The following is a 21830-nucleotide window of genomic DNA, read 5'->3' on the forward strand; positions in this document are numbered from 1 at the left end:
TATTCATTTTATTTGTTGTTTATTTCCTGTCTTGTTTCACAAAGGGTTTGCAAAGGCCAGTAATTGTTCTAACAGGAAATTAGGATATCTAGGCAGGATTCAGGGCAGTGCACAACAGCGCTGCTAACACTGCATTCTAATTTAGGATGAACAAGTCCCAAGATTCTGGTAAAGGCTTCTATTTCTGATACCAGGAAACTAACAGGTTTGGCTGGACTAGAAAAATCAGAAGCATTGACTAGATCCACATTCAGACCTTTCTGTGATTCTTTTTATCAAGTCAACAGCTGCTTACAACCCATTTTGCACCTCCCCTCCCCTTGCCATCCCCAACGTGTCATTAGCAGCATTTCTTATTTTTGTTTTCCATTTTTCTATACTGGGTTAGCCCTTGCAACATGACAAAAGCGGAGGCTAGGAGAATTTCTAATGTCTTCTGACAAGCAGGTTTTGTGCCAACGAAAGTATTTGGGGTCAGATAGTCCAGGAGTTCCAAATCCTGCTCCACCACCTAAAGTTGAATGACCCAAGATTAGCTAATGCATTTCTTTCAGTTTCAGTTTTTCCATCTGCAAAATGTGGATTATAGTTCCTTCCTCTTAGGGTTGTGGTAAGGATCAAATGAGATAAAGTGCTTAGTAAGGGAGGGGGCTTGATAAATATCATTATCGTCCTAGGGAGGAAGAACAAGTTACAGGTGGGGGAAAGAAAGTGTATTAAGGAAGCCTGTAGCTTCGGTTTTGTACTGATGGACACACACATGTGCATGTGAAAAGACATCTTCAGTTCTATCTAGTGTAGGAATTGGAAGAGTACAGCAAAGACCGTCTCCTCCTTTATATACATAAATAGAACATGCGTACATGTACATGCACACCCAATTTAATAATTATAAAACAAACATCCACATTATTACCATCCAGGTTAAGAAATAGATCATAGCACCCTGACACCTTGAATAGCCTCCATTTTCACCCCAGGGGGCCACTATCCTGGCTTTTGCTTTCTTATGGTTTTACCACCTGTGCGCACATCTCTCCCTTGCAGTTTTGGAAACAGTCTGCTTTTGAAATTTGTATTAATGAAATCATCCTTTGTTCTGTTGTCATTTCCTTCATTCAGCATCATGTCAAAACTCATGTCATTGTGTTTAGCTGTATTTATTCCTTTTCATTATAGTATGAAAACACTCCAGTATACTTTGTATTGCTAATGGGACATTTGCATTGCTTCTAGTTTTTGTTTTTATTTTTGTTTTTGGCATTATGGGGTACAATATTATTTGTCCATTCTTGGGCATATGAGCCGTAGGATATGCTTGTCTTCAACAGCAAATAGAACCAAACTTTTTCAAAGACACTGTACTAATTCATAGTCAGCTATGTATAAATGACTGAAGCTCCACATCTTTGAAAAACTGCGAGAACTTCCTCCCCTTTTTGGGAGGAGGAGTGCGTGTTATTATATCTCACTGTTTCATGATTATGTATGAGATTGAGCACCTTTTTATACGTTTGTTGGCCATATGGATTTCCTCTTTAGTGAAGTGCCTGTTGAAATCTCCTGCGTTTAAGTGATTTTAAAATGTCCTTTCTGACAATTTCAATGTGTTTACCTATTTGTTGCCGGACAATCAGCCCAAAGTGGCAGGAACCGAGGCACGTTGAAGTTCAAGCTGCTTTAGCTGTAGCAAAGAACAAATTGATTTCCCCAAATAGCAAACACTTCTTACTTCAGCCAATTTTTAAAAAATGTTTATTTTTTGAGAGACAGAGAGAACAAGCGAGGGAAGAGCAGAAAGAGAGGGAGGCACAGAATCCGAAGCAGGCTCCAGGCTCCAAGCTGTCAGCCCAGAGCCCAAGGCGGGGCTCGAACTCAGGAGCCGTGAGATCACCACCTGAGCCGAAGTCCGAGGCTTAGCCGACTGAGCCACCCAGGTGCCCCCTACTTTGGCCAGATTTAAGGAACAAGAAAATCAGGGCGGCCTGGCTGTCTTCCTCCTCGCAAGGAGACAGAGGACAGCGCCCTGGCGACCTCCTCAGGGATCCTAGACACAAACAATTCCATAAATGCAGCACCCTGCTTAACCGTCAATTTCAAACTTCCAGGACCTGCCCGGCCGCGTTTGCCCTTGCCCGTTTTCCATTGGTCACGAGTCAAAGGAAGTAACAATCTGATTGGTTCTCCCTTCCACTTCCCCTATCTCTTTTCGGACTTAGGCGGAACTTTGTTGACACGCAGCTGTTCCTCCCAGAAGCGGGCACTCTGATTGGCCCGGACACGGCTGAACCCCGCCCACGCTGTTCGGGGTTCAAATGCAGAGGCGGGAGACCTCGGGCGGAGCAGAACGCGCACTGGCTGGGTCGGCGGAGAGTGAGTGTGAACCCCGCACGCCCATATCTCCCCCACCCCACTCTGCAAACCCGGGGATAGGCCGCCTCCACCCACACCAGTCCCGGCTTTCCCCTCCGCTGCGGGGAGGGCGGTGTTGCCGCCTCCAAGGCTGCCGGGGGCCTGAGGGTCTTCCCAGGCTGGAGGTGCGCGGGTCCCCCTCCGAGGGAGCTGAAAGGTCTGCAGGTGGTGCCGTGGGGCGGGAGGAATTGTGAGATCCTTCTTAAACAGGGTGGGGTCCCGTGTGTGATCCGCCCTGCCTCATTTACCTGTCCGCATTAACTGCATTATTCCGGCTAGTGGAGCGCGGCAGCTCCCTATTATCCGTGTGATCTTGACAATTTTGTGTCTTCACTTTTGGTACCATCCGTCACCTCCTACTTCCAGTGCCTTTCCCTCTGCTCCAGCCACTCCAGTCACTCGCGTCTCCCTGCTATTGTTAGCGAAGGCCAGGTCCTGCCTCAGAGCCTTAGTTCTGGCTGTTCCCTTTGCCCGGCACACTTTTCTTCCCTCTCCCGCCCATCAGCAAGACTTACTACTTACCCACTTCAGGTTTTGCTTCAAATGTTAGTTACCTTCTCAGTGAAGTCTACTCTGACTACACTGTTAGAAATTGCTCACACACACCAATTGCCCTTACCTTGCTCTCTCCCTCTCTCCTTTTTTAACCCCTGTAGCACGTATTACTTTCCAACATACTATGTCATTTACTTATTTAAGTCATTGATTCTGTAAGTATTTATTAGAACTTGCTATGTGTCCTGGCTCTGTGTAAGCCCTTGTGGAGCTCCACAAGGGCTTACACTATAGGTGGAGTAGATAATAAATTTATTTATAAGTAAGAGACTATGTCAGATAAGTGTATTACCTCCTGTTATAGTGAATAAAAATCTGCTCTTTAATGTCAGATTTGCCAGACTGAACTTCCTAAGACCTGTGTGGTGACTGTTTTTACCTCCCTGTGCCCAACATCTTGAAGAAGATCAGGATTTTTCAGGCTCTTCCTCCTCAAATTGGTAGCACACACTTGCTCTGCTCCTGTATCTCTTCACCTTTGGAGAGATGTTGAAGTTCAAATATGGAGCAAGGAATCTGCTGGACGCTGGTGCTGCTGAACCCATTGCCAGCCGGGCCTCCAGGTTGAATCATTTCTTCCAGGTAACAGGCTGCCAACTCTTTCACCTGTGTGTGTTCCCTTGGCCCCTCCTTGTTGCTCTTATCCTTATAGGACTGAGGCTAATCTTCTAGGAGAAATCTCCCTGGATGTTTTATATTGCTGATAGTTTTGGAAAAAGGAGCCATTGTACGGACAGAGGAGTAGATAGCTGAACTTGTCCTTGAAAGGAGATCTCTCTTTTTTAAAAAAAAATCATTTCTCACACTTTACACATCTATACTGTTGTCCTTTTATTAAAGAAAGAAAAACAAAATTTATCAAGAAAATATTTGACCATAATTGCTATAGGTGTAATTCTATTTTCATTCAAGAGATGTTTATTTAAAACAAACAAAACAAAGCTTGATAAATACCCACACCTGTGAAAACCATAGTCCACTCAAGATATAGAGCATTTCTGGGTTGCGTGGGTGGCTCAGTCTTTTGGGCATCTGACTCTTGATCTCAGGGTCCTGACTTCAAACCCCATGTTGGGCTCTGTGCGGGGTATGAAGCCTACTTAAAAAAAAAAAAAAAAAGAAAGAAAAATAAAGAAAGATAGATATAAAACATTTCTATCACCCCAGAAGTATTAAAGCTTACTATCAGGAAATAATTTCCAAGTGGATTTCTAATTCTTTTGTTTTTGATGTAGATGAAACATTGTTCTTGTAGAAATCCTTGTTTGACTTATATATTCACAAGTCAGGGGGACACTATGGATAGTAGTGAAGAATTAGGTTTGAATCCTGGCCCCACACTAGTTAGCTGTGTTACCTTGAGTGACTCATTTGCCTTCTCTGAACCCATTTGCCACTCTTTTTTTTTTTTTTTTAAGTTTTATTTTATTTATTTTGAGAGAGAGAGTGCATGAATGGGTGACGGGCAAAAAGAAAGAGAGAGTCCCAAGCAGGCTCTGCACTGTCAGTGTGGAGCCAGATGTGGGGGCTCAAACTCAAAAACCATGAGATTGTGACCTGAGCTGAAAACCAAGAGTCAGACGTTCAACCAACTGAATTACTAAGGTGCCTGCATTTGCCACTCTTGAAAATAGAGGTTAGAGCACCAAATTCAGAGGGTTGTCATGAGGATTAAATGAGATAATTTATGTAAAGCACTTAGCTCTTGATAAGCCAATAGTTATAAATGGTAACTATTATTAATGTTAAGTGTAGAAATGATATTAGTTATGGTAATGATAAATTTAAAAAAAATTTTTAATGTTTTAATTTAATTTTGAAAGAGAGAGCACGAGCAGGGGAGGGGCAGTGAGAGAGGGAGACACAGAACTCAAAGCAGGCTTCAGGTTCCAAGCTATCCGCACAAAGCTCGATGTGAGGCTCGAACTCATGAACCTTGAGATCATGACCTGAGCTGAAGTTGGACGCTTAACCAACTGAGCCACCCAGGTGACTGAGCCACCCAGGCGCCCTAGTAATGATACATTTTTAAAAAAAGACTTTAAATAATCTTTACACCCCATGTGGGACTTGAACTCACAACTCTGACATCAGGAGTTGCATGCTCTACTGACTGAGCCAGCCAGGTGCCCCAGTAATGTTTACTTAACAGTAACTCTATTTTTAAATTTTATTTTAATTTACATTTATTTAAATTATATTTTAAATTTTATGTTTACTTAACAGTAATTATATTTAGGAGGGTATTTATGCATGGATGCCTGTATGATGATAAATACTAATACTTTTTTGATGACATTTCCCCCCCAAAATACTGGTATTGGGGAATGTTCAAACAGATCAGTGGAGACAGACTGAAGGCTTAGGTTGTTCTATGCCATCTTCCCTGTTGCCATTTTAAGCCATGAGATATTTTTCACAAATGAATAGTCTGCCTCTGACCCTAGCTGACTGGAGTACTGCCACATTTTAGCCTCTCTACATTTTACTCCAAAACTTTTCCAACTTCTTACAAAATTTACTAAGGGCTTATAGTGTGCTCATTATGTAACAAGTGTGGCTTCCAGAGAGCTGGGTACAGGGCCGATGTGCTCCTGATTATCTCGCATCAGAACAGATGTAAGGACTGTTTTGACTTACATTTAAAATTTTTTTTTTTCAACGTTTTTTGTTTATTTTTGGGACAGAGAGACAGAGCGTGAATGGGGGAGGGGCAGAGAGAGAGGGAGACACAGAATCGGAAACAGGCTCCAGGCTCCGAGCCATCAGCCCAGAGCCATCAGCCCAGAGCCTGACGCGGGGCTCGAACTCACGGAGCGCGAGATCGTGACCTGGCTGAAGTCGGACGCTCAACTGACTGCGCCACCCAGGCGCCCCTGTTTTGACTTACATTTTATTTTATTTTTTTTATTATTATTTAAAAAAAAATTTTTTTTTCAACGTTTTTTATTTATTTTTGGGACAGAGAGAGACAGAGCATGAACGGGGGAGGGGCAGAGAGAGAGGGAGACACAGAATCGGAAACAGGCTCCAGCCTCCAAGCCATCAGCCCAGAGCCTGACGCGGGGCTCGACTCACAGACCGCGAGATCGTGACCTGGCTGAAGTCGGACGCTTAACCGACTGCGCCACCCAGGCGCCCCTTGACTTACATTTTAAATAGGAGACAGGCAGCAAGAGAGGCAAGGACTTGTCCAGGATCATGCAGCTTGTAAATGGCAGTGCCAAGCTCCAGAGATCGGACATGTAACCACTGGCGACATTGCCAGTGTGTGTCAGAGTTTATTAAATGTATATTATATTTAAGTGTCATTATAGAAGCAAGGATTGTGCTTCTCCCCAGTTCATCTTTTTTTAATGATGAGTTCCTCCCTACACCCACAACTGCTATTGTTTGCAACTGTAGCGTACACATGACAATTGTCTAAACAGGCACTGGATACTGTTCTTTCCGGTACAGGGCTATTTTACCAAGGCTTAGATAGAGTAGTGATTTTGTTTTCCATCCAGGTAAGTACTCTAGATTGGGTCTTAGCTTCTACTAACATTCTGCTTAACTTTCCAACGACTTCTCTGTTGGCGGGCAGCAGATTTTTAGGTTTTTGAGCCAGCAAAATTTCACAAATTTGCTGGGCTAATCTAGGTTTGCCAGCTTTTTATTTTGCCAAGTAAAGGATGTACAGAGAAAGGCCTATTATCTCCAGTCCTTTCACTTCAAAAATAAGGGACTTTTTTTTTTTTTTTTTTTAATAAGGGACATTTTAAGAAACACCAACAGGGGTGACTGGGTGGCTCAGGTCATGAACTTCCAGTTCATGAGTTCAAGCTTCACATCGGGCTCTGTGCTGACAGCTCAGATCCTGGAGCCTAGTTAGGATTCTGTGCCTCCCTCTCTCTCTGCCCCTACCCCACTCATGCTCTGTCTCTCTCCCTCTCAAAAATAAACATTAAGGGGCGCTTGGGTGGTTCAGTCGGTTAAGCGGCCAACTTTGGCTCAGGTCATGATCTCGGGGTCCATGAGTTCTAGCCCCGCGTCGGGCTCTGTGCTGACAGCTCGGAGCCTGGAGCCTGCCTGGGATTCTGTGTCCCCCTCTCTCTCTGCCCCTCCCCTGCTTGTTCTTGGTCTCTCCCTCTCTCAAAAATAAGTAAACATAAAAAAACAAAAAAACAGATTCTAAGCCACAACCTGGAAAATTCTCACTCAGTAGGTCGGGGATAGCACCAGAAAATTTTTTTGTTGTTTTTTGGCTAAGTTCTTCAGGTGATTCAATGTAACCAGTCTGTTTCTATTATCCAGTGCTGTGTAAGAAACCACTCACAAAGTTTAAAGCAGCAATGATTTATTTTTCTTCTGATTCTGTGGGTTATTTGGATTCAACTAGGCAGTTCTGTTCTACCCTGTGATGTCAGCTGGGGTCACTCAAGGGGCCATATTATGTTGGGAGCTTGGCTGGGACTGGAACATCTGGGTGCTGACTGCTGGCTGGGGCATCTGACTTTTCCTCTAGCTGACTTCTCTATGAAGTCCTTCATTATTAAGTAATCTAACCCAGGGCTGGTAACTTTCTTCTGTAAATAATAAATATTTTAGGCTTTGGGAGTAGCTCCAACTATTCAACTCTGCCACTGTAGCACAAAAGCAGCCACAGTATGTAAATGAATGGGTGTGGCTGTGTTCCAATAAATCTTTACTTATAAAAACAGGCAGTGGGCCAGATTGGCCTATGGGCCACAGTTTGCTGACCCCTGTCTGGTCTAAGCTTTTTTACATGGCGACTGGCTTCCTAGGCTCCTTTAGAACTCTGCCCAGAACTGGCACAGTGTCACTTGTGTCACCTTCTGTTGCTTAAAGCAAGTCACAGAGAAAGTACAGATTCAAGGGGAGGAGAAATAGACTCTGGCTCTTGATGGGAGTGGCAGCAGCACCTACAGTGTTAGAGGGCCTGTTGGCCATCTTGGCAGAGAGACCCCACACAATCCATAGCCTGGCCCATGGAAATCTTTGCTCTAGACCAGAGGTTGCAAACTCATGTCCCTAGGGGCCAGGAAGTGAGTATAAGTGAGTCACATGGGCCAGATGGAAGACTGGCAGTGAGGTCTGCAGTGAACTGCTGAACACGTTCACTACAGAGGGGCAGCATCACTCAACCACAGCTCAGCATCACCAGACGGGAATGTGGGACAATATTGCCCAACCCTCCAGTATTTTAGGAGAACCCTCAAATCCCACCCTTTCTTTTGAATGGAATTTCCTGATTTTTCAATATTGGCAGAAAATTCGAATTTAAGTGCTGCAGGCCTGGGGTGCCTGGGTGGCTCAGTTGGTTAAGCGTCTGATCATGACTGTTGGCTCAGGTCATGATCTTGCGGTTCGTGAGTTCGAGCTCTGAGTCTGACTCTGTGCTGACTCCAGGTCAGAGCCTGGAGCCTGCTTTGGATTCTGTGTCTCCCTCTCTCTCTGCCCCTCCCCTGCTCACACTCTGTCTCTCTCAAAAATGAAATAAACTTAAAAAAAAAAATAAAAAAAAATAAATGCCGCAGGCCAAACAAAACATGTCTGTGGGCTAGATACAGTCTGCCAGTTTGGAACTGTTGGTCTAGGTCATGAATAAATTCAGCTTCAGTGTGGGCACTTTGTTCACACTACTTTAGATTGTTCAAGTAAATTAAAGAAACTGCAGTTATATTAGCAAACCTCTGGGCGCACTTGAAAGATGTAGCAATCATTGTGTCCTATTGTAGAGACATGGAAACACGTCAGAACCAGCAGGGTCCGGAGTAAATGTTCCCGTGAGCCTCAGACTGTTAAGAAGGAGGGGCCTTTTCTTATTAATGGCACGCTCGTGAAGGTTTTCTTCCCAGGCACCGGTGAAAGAAGCCCACAATAATGGAATTGTACAAGTGATAACTTAATGACTCTCCATTGATGTTGCTTTAAAGAATGAAGCCACAGAATTGTGCTGTTAGCGTGTGTCGTGAGCAGTTAGAGTTGGTAGCTTGTAATTTACTCTGTGTGGATGTTATTGATCAAAGCTTTTCATTATTGACAGTGTCTCCATCTGCTGTTTGCTGTTTTTAGGGGAAACCACCCTTTCTGACTCAACAGCAGATGTCTCCTCTTTCCCGAGAAGGGATATTAGATGCCCTCTTCGTTCTCTTTGAAGAATGCAGTCAGCCTGCTCTGATGAAGATTAAGCACGTGAGCAACTTTGTCCGCAAATGTAAGTTTGGAGAGGTTTTTCTGGAAAAGTGTTCTGGGAGAGAAAACTGCAAAAATGCCCCAGGCAGAATGAGTTAGTGGTTGGTGGTAGTGAGTAGGAACTCTGCTCTGAGGAAGGCAGACTCAGTTTTAAGGTCAGTTTCCACCTGTTGCATTTGGGAGAACAGATAAGTCAGGTCTCCTGGTTGCAAGTGACAGAAACTCAACTCAAACTAGCTTAGGCCAAATAAGTGAATTTATGGCTCATGAAACTGAGCTCATGAATCCCATCCAGGGATGGGTCAAACTTTAGGCATGGCTGGATCCAGATATGTGAGTTAGTCCTCTGGCTCCATCCTTTTTTTTTTTTTTTTTTTTAATGTTTGTTTATTTTTGAGACAGAGACAGAGCATGGATGGGGGAGGGTCAGAGAGAGGGAGACACAGAATCCGAAGCAGGCTCCAGGCTCCGAGCTGTCAGCACAGAGCCCGACGTGGGGCTCGAACTCACGAACCGCGAGATCGTGACCCGAGCTGAAGTCGGACGCTTAACCGACGGAGCCACCCAGGCGCCCCACTGGCTCCATCCTTATACCCACTCAGGGCCGATAATCCTGCAGGCATAGCAGGCACAGTATTTAATTTTAATAAATTGCACTTATTTTCATTAATTTAATTTAAATTTAGTTTGAAACAAGAAAACTATGAACAAAATAATTATAGTGATTTTGGGTTATATTTATCCTTTTGTCAGTGGTATCATAAAATATAATTTTTGACTTTTTTTAATGTTTATTTTTGAGAGAGAGAGATAGTAAGTGAGCGTGAGCAGGGGAGGGGCGGAGAGAGAGAGGGAGACACAGAATCGGAAGCAGGCTCCAGGCTCCAAGCTGTCAGCACAGAGCCTGATGCGGGGCTCGAACCCACAGTGAGATCATGACCTGAGCCGAAGTTGGAGGCTTAACCAACTGAGCCACTCAGGCGCCCCCTGATTTTTTTTTTTTTAATGGAGGAAGAGGCTGATGAAGGCAGATGTACCTAGGCCCTATGAAAGTCATAAATCGGCCTTGGCCACACCCTGTTCGTGTCTTACTCAATGTGGGGGAGTGGGCTGCTGGTGTCCCAGTTTTGTATTTTATTACTTTACATCAGTGTTTTTTGGCCAGTGGTGGTTTTGCACCTCCCTACCCCCCCACCCCGGACACTTGGCAATGTTTGGGAGACATTTTCAGTTGTCACAACTTGCAGGGAAGGGTGCTCCTGGCATCTAGTGGGTGAAGCCAGAGATAATGCTGACCTTCCTGCAATGACAGAATAGCATAGAATTATCTGGCCCAAAATTTCAGTAGTGCCGAGTTTGAGAAACCCTCCCTTATGCGACTTTGCTGTGTAACCATGCACCTTGAACTATAGTGCTCTGAAACTATAATCGTTGTATTACGCCTCGTGAATCTGTGGGTTGAGGATGTTTCCACTCCATGTGACTTGGGCTAAGATTGCAGGCACCCAGGACTCTCCTCGTCTAGAAAGTCCAAGATGGCCTGCACAGTGTCTGGTATGTTGCCTAGAAGGCTGGACTCGGCTGGGACTCTGGGATGACGGGGCCTTTCCCTGTCTCTGTGAAGTCTCCAGGCCTCTTGCTCTCCAAGTGGCTTCCCTGTGTGGTCTCTCCATCAAGGGTTAGCCAACTACAGCCTGGGATCCCTGTTTTGTAAAGCAAGTTTTACTGGAAGGTGTTGGCCAGGCCCATTTGTTCGTACTGCCTGTGGCTGCTGTCCCACTACAAGGCCTTTGAGTAGTGGTGACTGAGACCATATGGCTTACAGAGCCTTAAATATTTATTCTCTGGCCCTTAAAGAAAAGCTTTCTGACCTCTGATCTACACGGTCTCTCTAGTAGAGATGTTGACTTCTTACATGGTAGCTCAGGGCTTTCAAAAGCACCAAGGTGGAAACTGCCGGGACTTCTCAGGGCTTAGGTGTGGAAGGGACGTAAGATCTCTTTGGCTGCATTGTCTTGTTTGAAGTGAGTCGTGGGGCTGCCCAGATTCCATGTGCCAGGGAGTCTGGACATAAGGGCGTGAGTTCTAGGAGGTGTGTGTATGATTCGTTGGCACCATCTTTGGAGATGGCTACCACACCTTATGCAATATTTATTTTCCACTCTCTATATTAATAGGATCCCCAGGAAAGATTTTAACTGGTTCTGTTCTGGGTCATCTGTCTACCCCGTGACCAGGGGCCAGGCCAGGATGTCAAGTGTTATGGGCCTCCCCTGGGTGCCTAGGGGTTCAGGGCACTGCAATTACCAGGGTCTCATGGAATGGGGGATGTGGAAGTGCCCAAAGGAGCTGAGAGTTTTCAGTAGATACAATTAGTGTATGTCCACTTGTCTTTTCTGTTTCCTTATCTGCAAAATGGGGAAAATGCATATCCAATAAGGCTGTGTGGGGCTTGAATGAGTTAGTGCACAGATTAGGCTTACGTTGCCTGGCACACAGGAGATAATAAATGCTAACCAGTAATGGTAGCCACCAGCCTCCAAGTATATTTAATATATTGTGGGTCTTTAACTTTGAAATGTACTTGGGTACTATTCATTATTCCACATTTTTTTGAATAAACTCCCACCTTATTTTCTTGAATATTTAAATCCTCAAATAGGGAGTGGGAGGGGAAGGGAAATTATGAGACAGACTAATTTATCAAGCCATCTACCGGCTCCTTCATTAGTCTTGAGTCTGCCCTCTGGTTACTTTAAAGTAGTGGATCTTCTAGACTCATTCAGTAATCAGGGGGCTTAGGCTTAGCGAAATGTAGATTTTTCTAATAGAATTCTCTTGCAAGGAACTGTTTCATATTTTTGAAGAGGCTTCCTGGAGAGTATGGCTGAGAGGCTGTGATTGGAAAAGGGTGATTACGTTAGTATGTCTGGTTCCCCCGCCCCCCCCCCCCCAACCTCTTTTTAAGTTTCTGTTTTGGAATCTAAGTGTTCTTACATGGGTAGAAGGGCCCAAAAGTTGCTACTGCATAAGAGACCGTTGCTACTCCATGCTACTGCATGGAGACCGTTGGAGGAAATGAGACAGTGGGTATGGCCCTGAAGTGGTATCCCTAGCTGGAGCCAAAGTAGGACAGGGAACCCACATCTGGGAACCCAGGGAAGAGATTTTTGTTTCTTAATTACTGTTCTATTCCCAGTGCCTAAAACAGTGTCTGACACATGATAGATGTTCAGTAAATATTGGTCGAATGATTATGTTGCTGAGTGAACAAAGTTAAGGGGCAAAATTGTAAGTATTGTATTGTAGAATTTGTGTAAAAAATAAACTGATATTAAAACATGAATGGGGGTTCCTGGGTGGCTCGGTTGGGCGTCTCACTTCGGCTCAGGTCATGATCTCACGGTTCGTGGGCTTGAGTCCTGTGTCAGGCTCTGCCCTGGCAGTGTGGAGCCTGCTTGGGATTCTCTCTCTCTCTCTCTCTCTCTCTCTCTCTCACTCTCTCTCATTCTCTCTCTCTCTCTCTCTCTCTGCCCCTCCCCACTTGTGTGTGCGTGCATGCGTGTGTGTGTGTATAAACTTAAAAAAATAAAACATGAATAACAAAGTGTTGATAATTGTTGACATTGGACTATTCTTGGTGGTTTGACGGTAGCTTTAATCCTATACTCTTTCAGCTACATTTACTGTAGGCAAAAGCTTCTGTATGTTAACAACTGTAGTATGTATGGGCGAGTTATAACTATAAGAAATTTTTTTTCCAATTCTAAACATAATACAAAGTTAAATATATAAAAGGTCCAAATGATAAAAAAAATTAAATAAACATGGGGTGCTTCAATGGCTCAGCCAGTTAGAGCATCAGTCTCTTGATTTTGGCTCAGGTCACCATCCAGGGTCGTGGGATCGAGCCCTACATTGGGCTGAGCTTGGAACCTGCTTGGGATTCTCTCTCTCTCTCTCTCTCTCTCTCTCTCTCTCTCTATCTCTCTCCCTCTCTCCCTCTCTCCCTCTCTCCCCCCCTCTGCCCCCCTCTGCCCCTCTCCCCTACTCTTGCACTCTCTTCCTTTTTCTCTAATAAATTAAAAATAAATAAAAGGTCAAAATGAGAGAATATCCCTCAAAATCTTATCTAAGGTAACTGCTGTTAACAGTTTGGTGCATAGTGTTGCAATTTTTTTTGTCCTTATAAAATATTTATTATGGACATTTTGAAGTGGGTCTTAAGGTAAAGAGAATAATGTAATGAGCTCATGCGTACCAGTCAACAAGCAGTTATCAACCCTTTGCGTGTATGTTCTAACATTACTTTTGTTTAATTTTACACAAAGTGGATCATATGTATGTAATATTTTGCTACTAGCTTTGCTCACTTAGCATTGTATTTACTCAACAAATATTTACGGAGCACTTGCTGTGTGCCAGGTTCCGTTTTAGGTACTGTGTTCACAGTAGTGATCAGCACTGACAAAAATTCCTGCCCTTAAAGAATATGTAATATATTCTAGTGGAGATTGAGCTACCTCATGTGCCTAATATGGTTTTATGTGGGTGGGACTTTTAGGTCGATTCCACTTCCCTGCTGATGGACCTTTAGGTCATTTCTGATTATTTTTCTGTTACAAGCAGTGCTCATGATGAATATCTTCCTGTCTATTTCGAGCACATCTGCTAACGTTTCTGTGAAGGACAAATTCCTAGAAATTGAAATGTTGAATGACTGAGTTGCAGAAAAGGAAGCGATACACTGTGCTGTATTGGCTTTTGCCCCTGGGTCCAAATGTTTATCTGACAAGGTCACGCTTTGACTGCCTTTTCATTACCATGCTTTGGGTCTTCATTTCCACGTCAATATTCGGTACTTAAATGCTGTAACTAACAGTGTGCAGGGCTGAAGTGTGATGTGGTTTTGGAATCACAGAAGCTGCTGGCATGGAGGGAAATTGTGAATCGTCTTTTTTTTTTTTTTTTTTTTAATAGTCATAGACTTGAGTTTAGTATCTCAATCATTCACCTTAATAATTCAAAGCCTTTGGAAAAAGACCTAAAATTTGGTAAGGTTTCTCAGAATTCTGAGTATCCTTGTGGTTCTGTCTATAGCGGTTTATTTACTTGTGTGACTGAAATGCCTGGTGGTTACAGCGATGGATCCAGAGTTGAGTTGGACAAATGCAGTAAGCAACTTAGGGACCCAAGGCCTAACAGAGAATTGGGAGAGGCTGGCTTCATGCGCAAGCAGTAATAAAATCAGGTTCAACCCAGGAAGTTGCAAGCCAGCATATTTGGGGAATTATAATTCAAAACTCAAATACTTGATCTGAAAGAAACTTGGAAAAATGGCAGGGAAGAGAGACAGGGCTTGGCACAGGGATGGCAGGGCAGAAGGAAGATATTGTGCAGCGTTCAGTCTTGCTTCTGCATGAATTCTCCACAAAGGTGCTCCAGATTTATTTTTCGCAATGGTTATGATGAATTTATTCGGATGTGCCGACCACGCTTGCCTGATTCCTCCAGGGACCAAAGGGAAATGCTTTCAGGATGACTGGCTGAAGAGACAGGTGGGAAGGCACTCAGTGCAGTGGAGTTCATCATGTGTACCTTTGATCCAAGTGAATGCGACTCCACCCACACAACAAAGAAAGGAGGTGGATACCAATTAACATTGTATTGGCTAATTTATCAATATTCTGCTCAATGACTATAGGTAATGAAATGACTTTTCACCTTGTTGGATTAACTTCCTCCTATTGTGTGAATAACTTGTTGAGCGTAGCTCTAGAATGTAGCTCCCAAGTTTATTTGGTGCCCAACCATGGAAAGGGCAACCTGCCCTAATGCCTGGAGGACTTTAGTGTCTGTCTGGGATATCAAGAGTCTCTTGGTCTCATCATGGCACCTTTCTGAGGGATTCTCCAGAATAATTTTGATTCCGTGTTCCTCTTGTCTTCCTTTGGAGCATAACCCCTATATTTGATGCAGCTTCTCTGTAATGTGCAGGATTGAATTTTTTAGTCAGCTACAGCTGTTCCACTTCCCTCTTTCAGATCCTTAGAGAGTCATTGCATATCCAGTGATGTCCCAGCTTACTGTTCTTAGAGTGTCAGTAAATATACTGTAGATTCCAAATATGCCATCCATTTAATCCATACTTCATACATTCAGGATCTCCACCTGTTATGGACTGAATGTTTGTGTCCCCCTGCAAATTCATATGATGATGAAGTCATGAAGGTGGGGCCTCTGTGATGGAATTGTTGTCCTTAGAAGAAGAAAAAGAGAGACGAGGGTTCTGTCTCTCTCCATTTTGTGAGGATATAGTGAGAAGATGGCTGTCTGTAAGCCAGGAAGTGGGTTCCCACTAGGAACTCGGTCTGCCAGCACTTTGATCTTGGACTTCCCAGCCTCCAGAACCGTAAGAGATAAATGCCTGTTGTTTAAGCCACCTCATCTATGGTATTTTGTTACAGCAGCCTGAGCAGACTAAGATACTGACTGAGAGATTGCACTTGAAAAAGGAGTACGACCATAGGCAAAGAAACAGATAGTTGCAAATCCTTCCAGGTGTGTGACCTGTCAGTGCTGCAGAGCAAATGTCAGGGCTCCATTTTCTTTTTCTTTTTGGTAGCACTGCTCCATATTAAGGGAAAGGAGGTATTACGGACAATCCGAAAGAGATGGGTTTGTGGGATAACACTGCGCAGTAGCACTAGAATGGGATAAGCGGGAGGTCAGTTCTAAAGTCGACTGAGTTGGGAATCGTGTTGCTTACGTCACGTTATGAACCAGTCTAAATGCTGATAAGCGCGTTTGACCAAACGCTGCCCTGTGGCCTTCAGAGAGGAAGAAGAAAAGCCTGATTTGTGTTCTCCTCCTATTTTCTGAGTCTACAGGATTCAAATCGTAGCTACCATGGAAACCGCTTTGGAATTTCTGGAGCCCTTAATTTTAAACTTAACATATAAAAACACTTTTGTGCTGATTTTATAATTATTCATGACGGATGGGAAAGTGACTAAAATGTCTTTTGACAGCGAGGGAACACATAGGAACACTTTTTTCCTTTCTTTCTTTTTTTTTTTTTTTTTTTTGTGCTTTCATAAAGATGCGTGTATTGGAAAGTGCTTCACTCACCTGGGAGTAACTCTTACATCTCTTGCAGATTCCGACACCATCGCTGAGTTACAGGAGCTCCAGCCTTCAGCAAAAGACTTTGAAGTCCGAAGTCTCGTGGGCTGTGGCCACTTTGCTGAAGTGCAGGTGGTAAGAGAGCGAGCAACTGGCGACGTCTATGCCATGAAGGTCATGAAGAAGACGGCCTTGTTGGCCCAAGAGCAGGTAGGAGCATTTTCACACCACACCCTTTCCCCTTTCTGTACCAGGATGTTCACTGCAGAGGCAATCATCTGCTGAATTGACATCTGGGATTGAGCAAGTTTTCCTCGGCGACTCTTTGGTTAATTACAGTTGCAGAAAGAGCTCTCCTGTTCTCAGCTTTTCTTGAACTGATACTGACTCATTTTGAGGGCTCACAAGCTTCCCGCAATGGCTTTATTGTGTTTCTCTAGTTGTATTTTATTCAGAATCAACGTGGCCTTTTAACTAATGAATTTAAGATGACCCTTTACGACCGTCAGCTGGCAGTTTCGACATGTGCATATTGTGGGGTTAGGCAGCATATGGTTGTGTGCACATTTTCTATACTTGTGTTGTGGGCATATGTGTTTGATTTTAAAACAGGCCTTTGAAGAAATTAAATAAAATCATCCTGTGGCGAGAGTGTTGCTTGTTTGAGAGCAGGTAAGAACTTCTTTTTTATGGTCATGGTGTTTTTCTTTCTTTTAAACAAGGCTGCTGCTCCAGACAGATCGATTCATTTGCCGAGTTTCTAGAGAGACTGCCATCAGCCTTGGCGTTCAGAGCAATTTATTAGTTACAGACGTCCGAGCACACATCATGTGTCCGATAATGTACCCGGCTCCGTGGGAAGCCCGTGAAAGGAATTGAAGCTCCATGGCCGTTAGTTGCAGGGTTTTAAAAACAACTTTGGAAAGTGGAGAAAAAATGCAAATGTATAAAGCAGGCGCTTAGCAGCTAAACATCACAGAAGGGAGAGCAGTTAGCAAATTCACCAGCTGGGGAGTGAGGAGAGATGTGAGTGAGCCAGGGACGGTTAGGGGAGGTTCGCACTGCTGAAAGCGAATGCAGGTTCTGGGCGGAGAGACGTGACAGGAGTGTGGCAGGTGGAAGTGTATGTGTGACGTTCTGGAGGTTTGAGTACTAGAATGCTGTACAGATGTGTGTGTGTGTGTGTTTCCTTAGTGGTTTAGAACAGATGGGACTAGGAAATGGGGAGAAATGAGACATTTGGGTGGGGAGAGGGTAATTGGTGGGAAATCTGATGAACCTTTTTTTATTGTGGCAAAATATACATAACATAAAATTTACTGTTTAAAATTTTTTTTTTAAATTTTTTTTTTTTTTTTTTTGAGAGAGAGAGAGAGACAGAGCGCAAGTGGGGGAAGGGCAGGGAGAGAGGGAGACACAGAATCTGAGGCCGGCTCCAGGCTCTGAGCTGTCAGCACAGAGCCCGATGCGGGGATCAAACTCCTGAGTCATGAGATCATGAGCGGAACCAAAGTTGGGCACTTAACTGACTGAGCCACCCAGGTGCCCCTAAAATTAGGGTTGTAATTATTTAATTAGGGTTTTAACTGTTTTAATCCTTCTTAGGGTACAATTCACTGGCCTTAAGTGCATTTACCAATGTTGTGCAACCATAGCCACTATTTCTAGAATTTTCTCATCCTCCCAAACAGAAACTCTGTACCTATTAAATGTTAACTCCTCATTCCCCCAAGAACTGTTTGGAATGGCAGCTCACTTTGTGAGGCAGCTGGGGATCATTTACACTTTTGGAAGGAGGAGGTTGGGATCAGAGTCTGAGGACTCAGTGGCTTTGCGTGGCCTCCAGTCAAAGAAGCAGCGGAGGGCAGGAAGCTGCTTGTCAGAGTCCGAGAATGATGTAGCCTGTGTTTAGCAGTGAAATGTGAGCTACTTCACAGGAAGGAGAAATGACAGGACGTTGCCGATCATTTGGAAGGGAGGAATGGGAGGTGTTCACTTAACCTCCCAGTATCTGAGCAGCCACCTATCCTCGGTACAAACTTACTGAGCACCTGTTGTGTGTGGTGTGCTTCTGGGTCCTTGAGGGGAGGCATGAAGTGTAGCCCTGACCTTGCACGCTTCTGTTTTAGGTGGGAAGTAGTGCATGTAAAAAGAAAACAATCTAATATACTGCACTGCAGGCAAGCGACAGAGATGTGCAGATAGGGTGCCTTCCTTCCTGTGAATGACTCACGATGACCCTGTGTGAGGTGTGGGCTGGGGGATTTTAAAAATAATACACATCCAGGAACTAATAAAAGCTACCCAACCATTCCTTAAGAGGGTGAATAAAAGAAGAGTCTTTAATTGAGCCATGGCAAGGCTTCATAATTTAAGGGCATGAGAAGAGAAAAACCAGCACAGGGTGTGAATGAAAGGAAATGCCAGAGAAGGAGGTAGAGAGAGGCGACATCCTGTAAGCAAGACCTATCACCTAGGAGAGGCCAGCACACCTGTTCAGGGCTCTTGTGAGAACCAGAAGAGTCCTCAGAGACCATTTATTTTATTTTAAAAAAATAAAAATAATTTTTTAGTGTTTATTTTTTAGAGAGACAGAGTGCAAGTGGGGGAGGGGCAGAGAGAAGGAGATACAGAATCTGAAGCAAGCTCTGGGCTGTCAGCACAGAGTCTGATGGGGGGCTCGAACTCACGAACCGTGAGATCATCACCTGAGCCAAAGTCAGATGTTTAACTGACTGAGCCACCCAGGCACCTGAGACTTTATTTTAATGGAGGCTTCAGGGGTCAGATGAGGAGCCAATGGTGAGCAAATGAAGATGTAGCCTTCTCAGTTCAGCCAACCTTCACTGAACACCTTTTATGTGCCAGGAAAGAAGGACCACAGATCAGGTGCAGGAGATTACAGAAGTTGGGTTGTTTCTGGAATGTGTTCGATATAGCACTGGTGGTATGCAAGATGATTTTAGGTAGTACATGGACAAAACTATTTTGAGGTGTTTAGTAGTCTAATATTAACTAGCGTGTTAAAAGCTGGGAGTTTTATAGATGTTAAAATAAATGGAAGAAGGCATATTTAAAGTTAAATTATTACTACTTTTTTGAAGTTTTATTTATTTTGAGAGAGCAAGAGCGGGAGAGGGGCAGAGAGCGAGGGAGAGAGAGAATCAAACAGGCTGCATTCTGTCAGCACAGAGCCCGATGTAGGGCTTGATCTCACGAACTATGAGACCGTGACTTGTGCCAAAACCAAGAGTCGGATGCTTAACTGAGCTACCCAGGTGCCCCTAAAGTTAAATAATTTTTATTTTGAAATAGTCACAGATTTATAGAAAAGTTGCAAGCACAGTGTATCAGCCAGGATTCTATAATATATAAAAATATGCACATTAAATATATATACATATACACATTGAATATCCATACATACACGTGTATGGATGACTTACCCAATTGTAAGGACTGTAAAGTCTGAAATCTGTAGGGGAGGCCAATAAGCTGGAAACTCTTGCACTAGAACTGATAATGCAAACTTGAGGCAGAATTTCTTCTTTATCAGGGAAGCCTCACTTTTGTTCTTTCATATGATTGGCTGAGACCCACCCAGGAAGGATCATCTCCTTTACTAAAATCAACTGATTGTAGATGTTGACTTGTTAACCATATCTACAAAATATCTTCACAGCAATGCTTAAGATTAGCTGGGTGCTATAGCCTAGCTAAGTTGACATGTAAAACTATCACAAACTATGAACAACTTTTTTCTTCCTGAGCCATTTGAAAACATGTTGCCAGTGGTGCCCTGTTACCTCCAAATACTTCAGTGTGCATTTCCTACAAGAAGGACGCTCTCCTGTGAACCACACTACAGCCATCACTATTGGAAAAGACACAATGCTGCATTACTGCCATCTAATCCTAAGACCCCGTTCATGGTCCACCAACTGTTTCATGGTCTTTTAGAGCAAAAGGGTCAAGCTCAGGATCACACATAACATTTAGTTGTCCTGTCTTTTTAGTCTTTTTCAGTCTGGACCAGCTTCTCAGTTTTCCCTGGACTCTTATGACCTTGGCCATTCTGAAGATTACAGGCCAGTTATTTTGTAAACATACAGATATGTTTAATGTTGCTCAGGTTCATTCAGGTTATAGATCTTTGGCAAGAATATCACAGACAAGATGTTCTATTCTTCTCATTGAGTCCCACCGGGTGACCCCATTTCAGTTTGTCACATTCATGTCGATGTTCACTTAGGTATCGGCCGTGCTTCTCCACTGTAGGGCCACCCCTTTCTTCTTCGTCATTACATGAGTATTCTGTAGGGAGGTGCTTTCAGACTGTGGAAATACCCGATCCTCATAAAACTTTCAGGTTCTTAATTTATAGCTGTATGGACTTGCATATTCCTGTTTAAGTCAATGAATTAGAAGCCATTCCTGTCATTATGTATTTTTATACTCAAATCGTCCTCTAAGCTGGGCCATGAGAATCTCTTCAGGTTGATTTCTGTGTCTTTTGACGCATCCCCATCTTTGAGTTACTGTCTTTCTGGTGCAAGATGTTAAAGCTCTTGTACTTTTACCTTGCCTGCCCCACCCTTGCAATCAGACCTTTCTCAAAGGGTGCCTGTTCCATTTAGTGTAAAATGGTATTTAGAAACCAAGATCCGGGTACTAGGTGTCCTTATTGCTGTTGGAGTGTCACTGCTTCCAGATCCCTTTCAGTGAGCAGAGCTAGAGAATAGAAATTCAGGTTTTTAATATAGCTACTTGCGTGCGCGTGCACACACGTGCACACACACACACACACATTTATTTCTCTATTTCTCCATCTCTGTATATTGAAAAACCATGTGTTCATACCAGTACGTCCAGGTCCAGTCCAACTTCCCTGAGTGTGTTCTAGTGTTCACCCTTTCTGTGTTTGTAGCTCCCTTCTCTGATATCACCCATAATATTTTAGCTTATTTTATGCATCTCTGTGTATCCAGTCTACTGTCTTTGCTGCCACTCTTCTCATTGGTAGGCTTAGATGCCCTGTTCCAGGCTATCGCTGCATGTGGATGGCTTCCTCACCCTATTTGGGCCCTTGATACCTGATATTGGACTGCCTCCCCCTGCCCCCCCCCCCCCCCCGCCCCCACACATAGTTGCCGCCCTCCTCACCCTGCTTGGGCCTGGCACCCTGTTCTTGGCCACTGTGTCCCACTCTCCCTACTACCTGTTATGGATGCTTACCTTGTTCTGTTCCACCTAATGGATTTAGGACTGAATTATTCAGGGAGAGAAGGTGAAGAAGAAAAAGAGGGAGATATTTAGATTCAAAAGAAGTGAGTTGCTTTAAGGACAAAAGTAAATAATTGGACAGATAATACACAGATCTGGCAAAAATCATGAGCAAAGTAGACGAATGAATGAAATTTGTGGAGTGCTGGGCTAAGGGATGGTTTTTCTTTTCTTAAACTAGAGACATCAGTTTAGGCTTAAAGAGAGAGGTTGGCACAATGGAATACTACGTGGCAATGAGAAAAAATGAAATATGG

At 43.8% G+C, this 21830-nt stretch overlaps 1 protein-coding gene across 7 annotated transcripts in view; it reads left to right on the forward strand.

Moving 5' to 3' along the window:
- Nucleotides 1–2285: 2285 nt before the first annotated feature.
- Nucleotides 2286–21830, forward strand: part of CIT (citron rho-interacting serine/threonine kinase) — a 164019-nt gene continuing 144474 nt past the window's right edge. For 5 of the 7 annotated variants that reach the window (XM_058691127.1, XM_058691126.1, XM_058691129.1 and 2 more), the window contains exons 1-4: nt 2286–2373; nt 3300–3549; nt 9046–9187; nt 16325–16500. In XM_058691127.1, the coding sequence (XP_058547110.1) occupies nt 3454–3549; nt 9046–9187; nt 16325–16500 (414 nt within the window). In that variant the 5' untranslated portion in view covers nt 2286–2373; nt 3300–3453. The remainder of the gene's footprint in view (nt 2374–3299; nt 3550–9045; nt 9188–16324; nt 16501–21830) is intronic. The other 2 variants (XM_058691130.1, XM_058691131.1) reach the window with 1 other exon arrangement.

Source organism: Neofelis nebulosa, chromosome 11, assembly GCF_028018385.1.
Source record: "Neofelis nebulosa isolate mNeoNeb1 chromosome 11, mNeoNeb1.pri, whole genome shotgun sequence".
Lineage (NCBI taxonomy): Eukaryota > Metazoa > Chordata > Mammalia > Carnivora > Felidae > Neofelis > Neofelis nebulosa.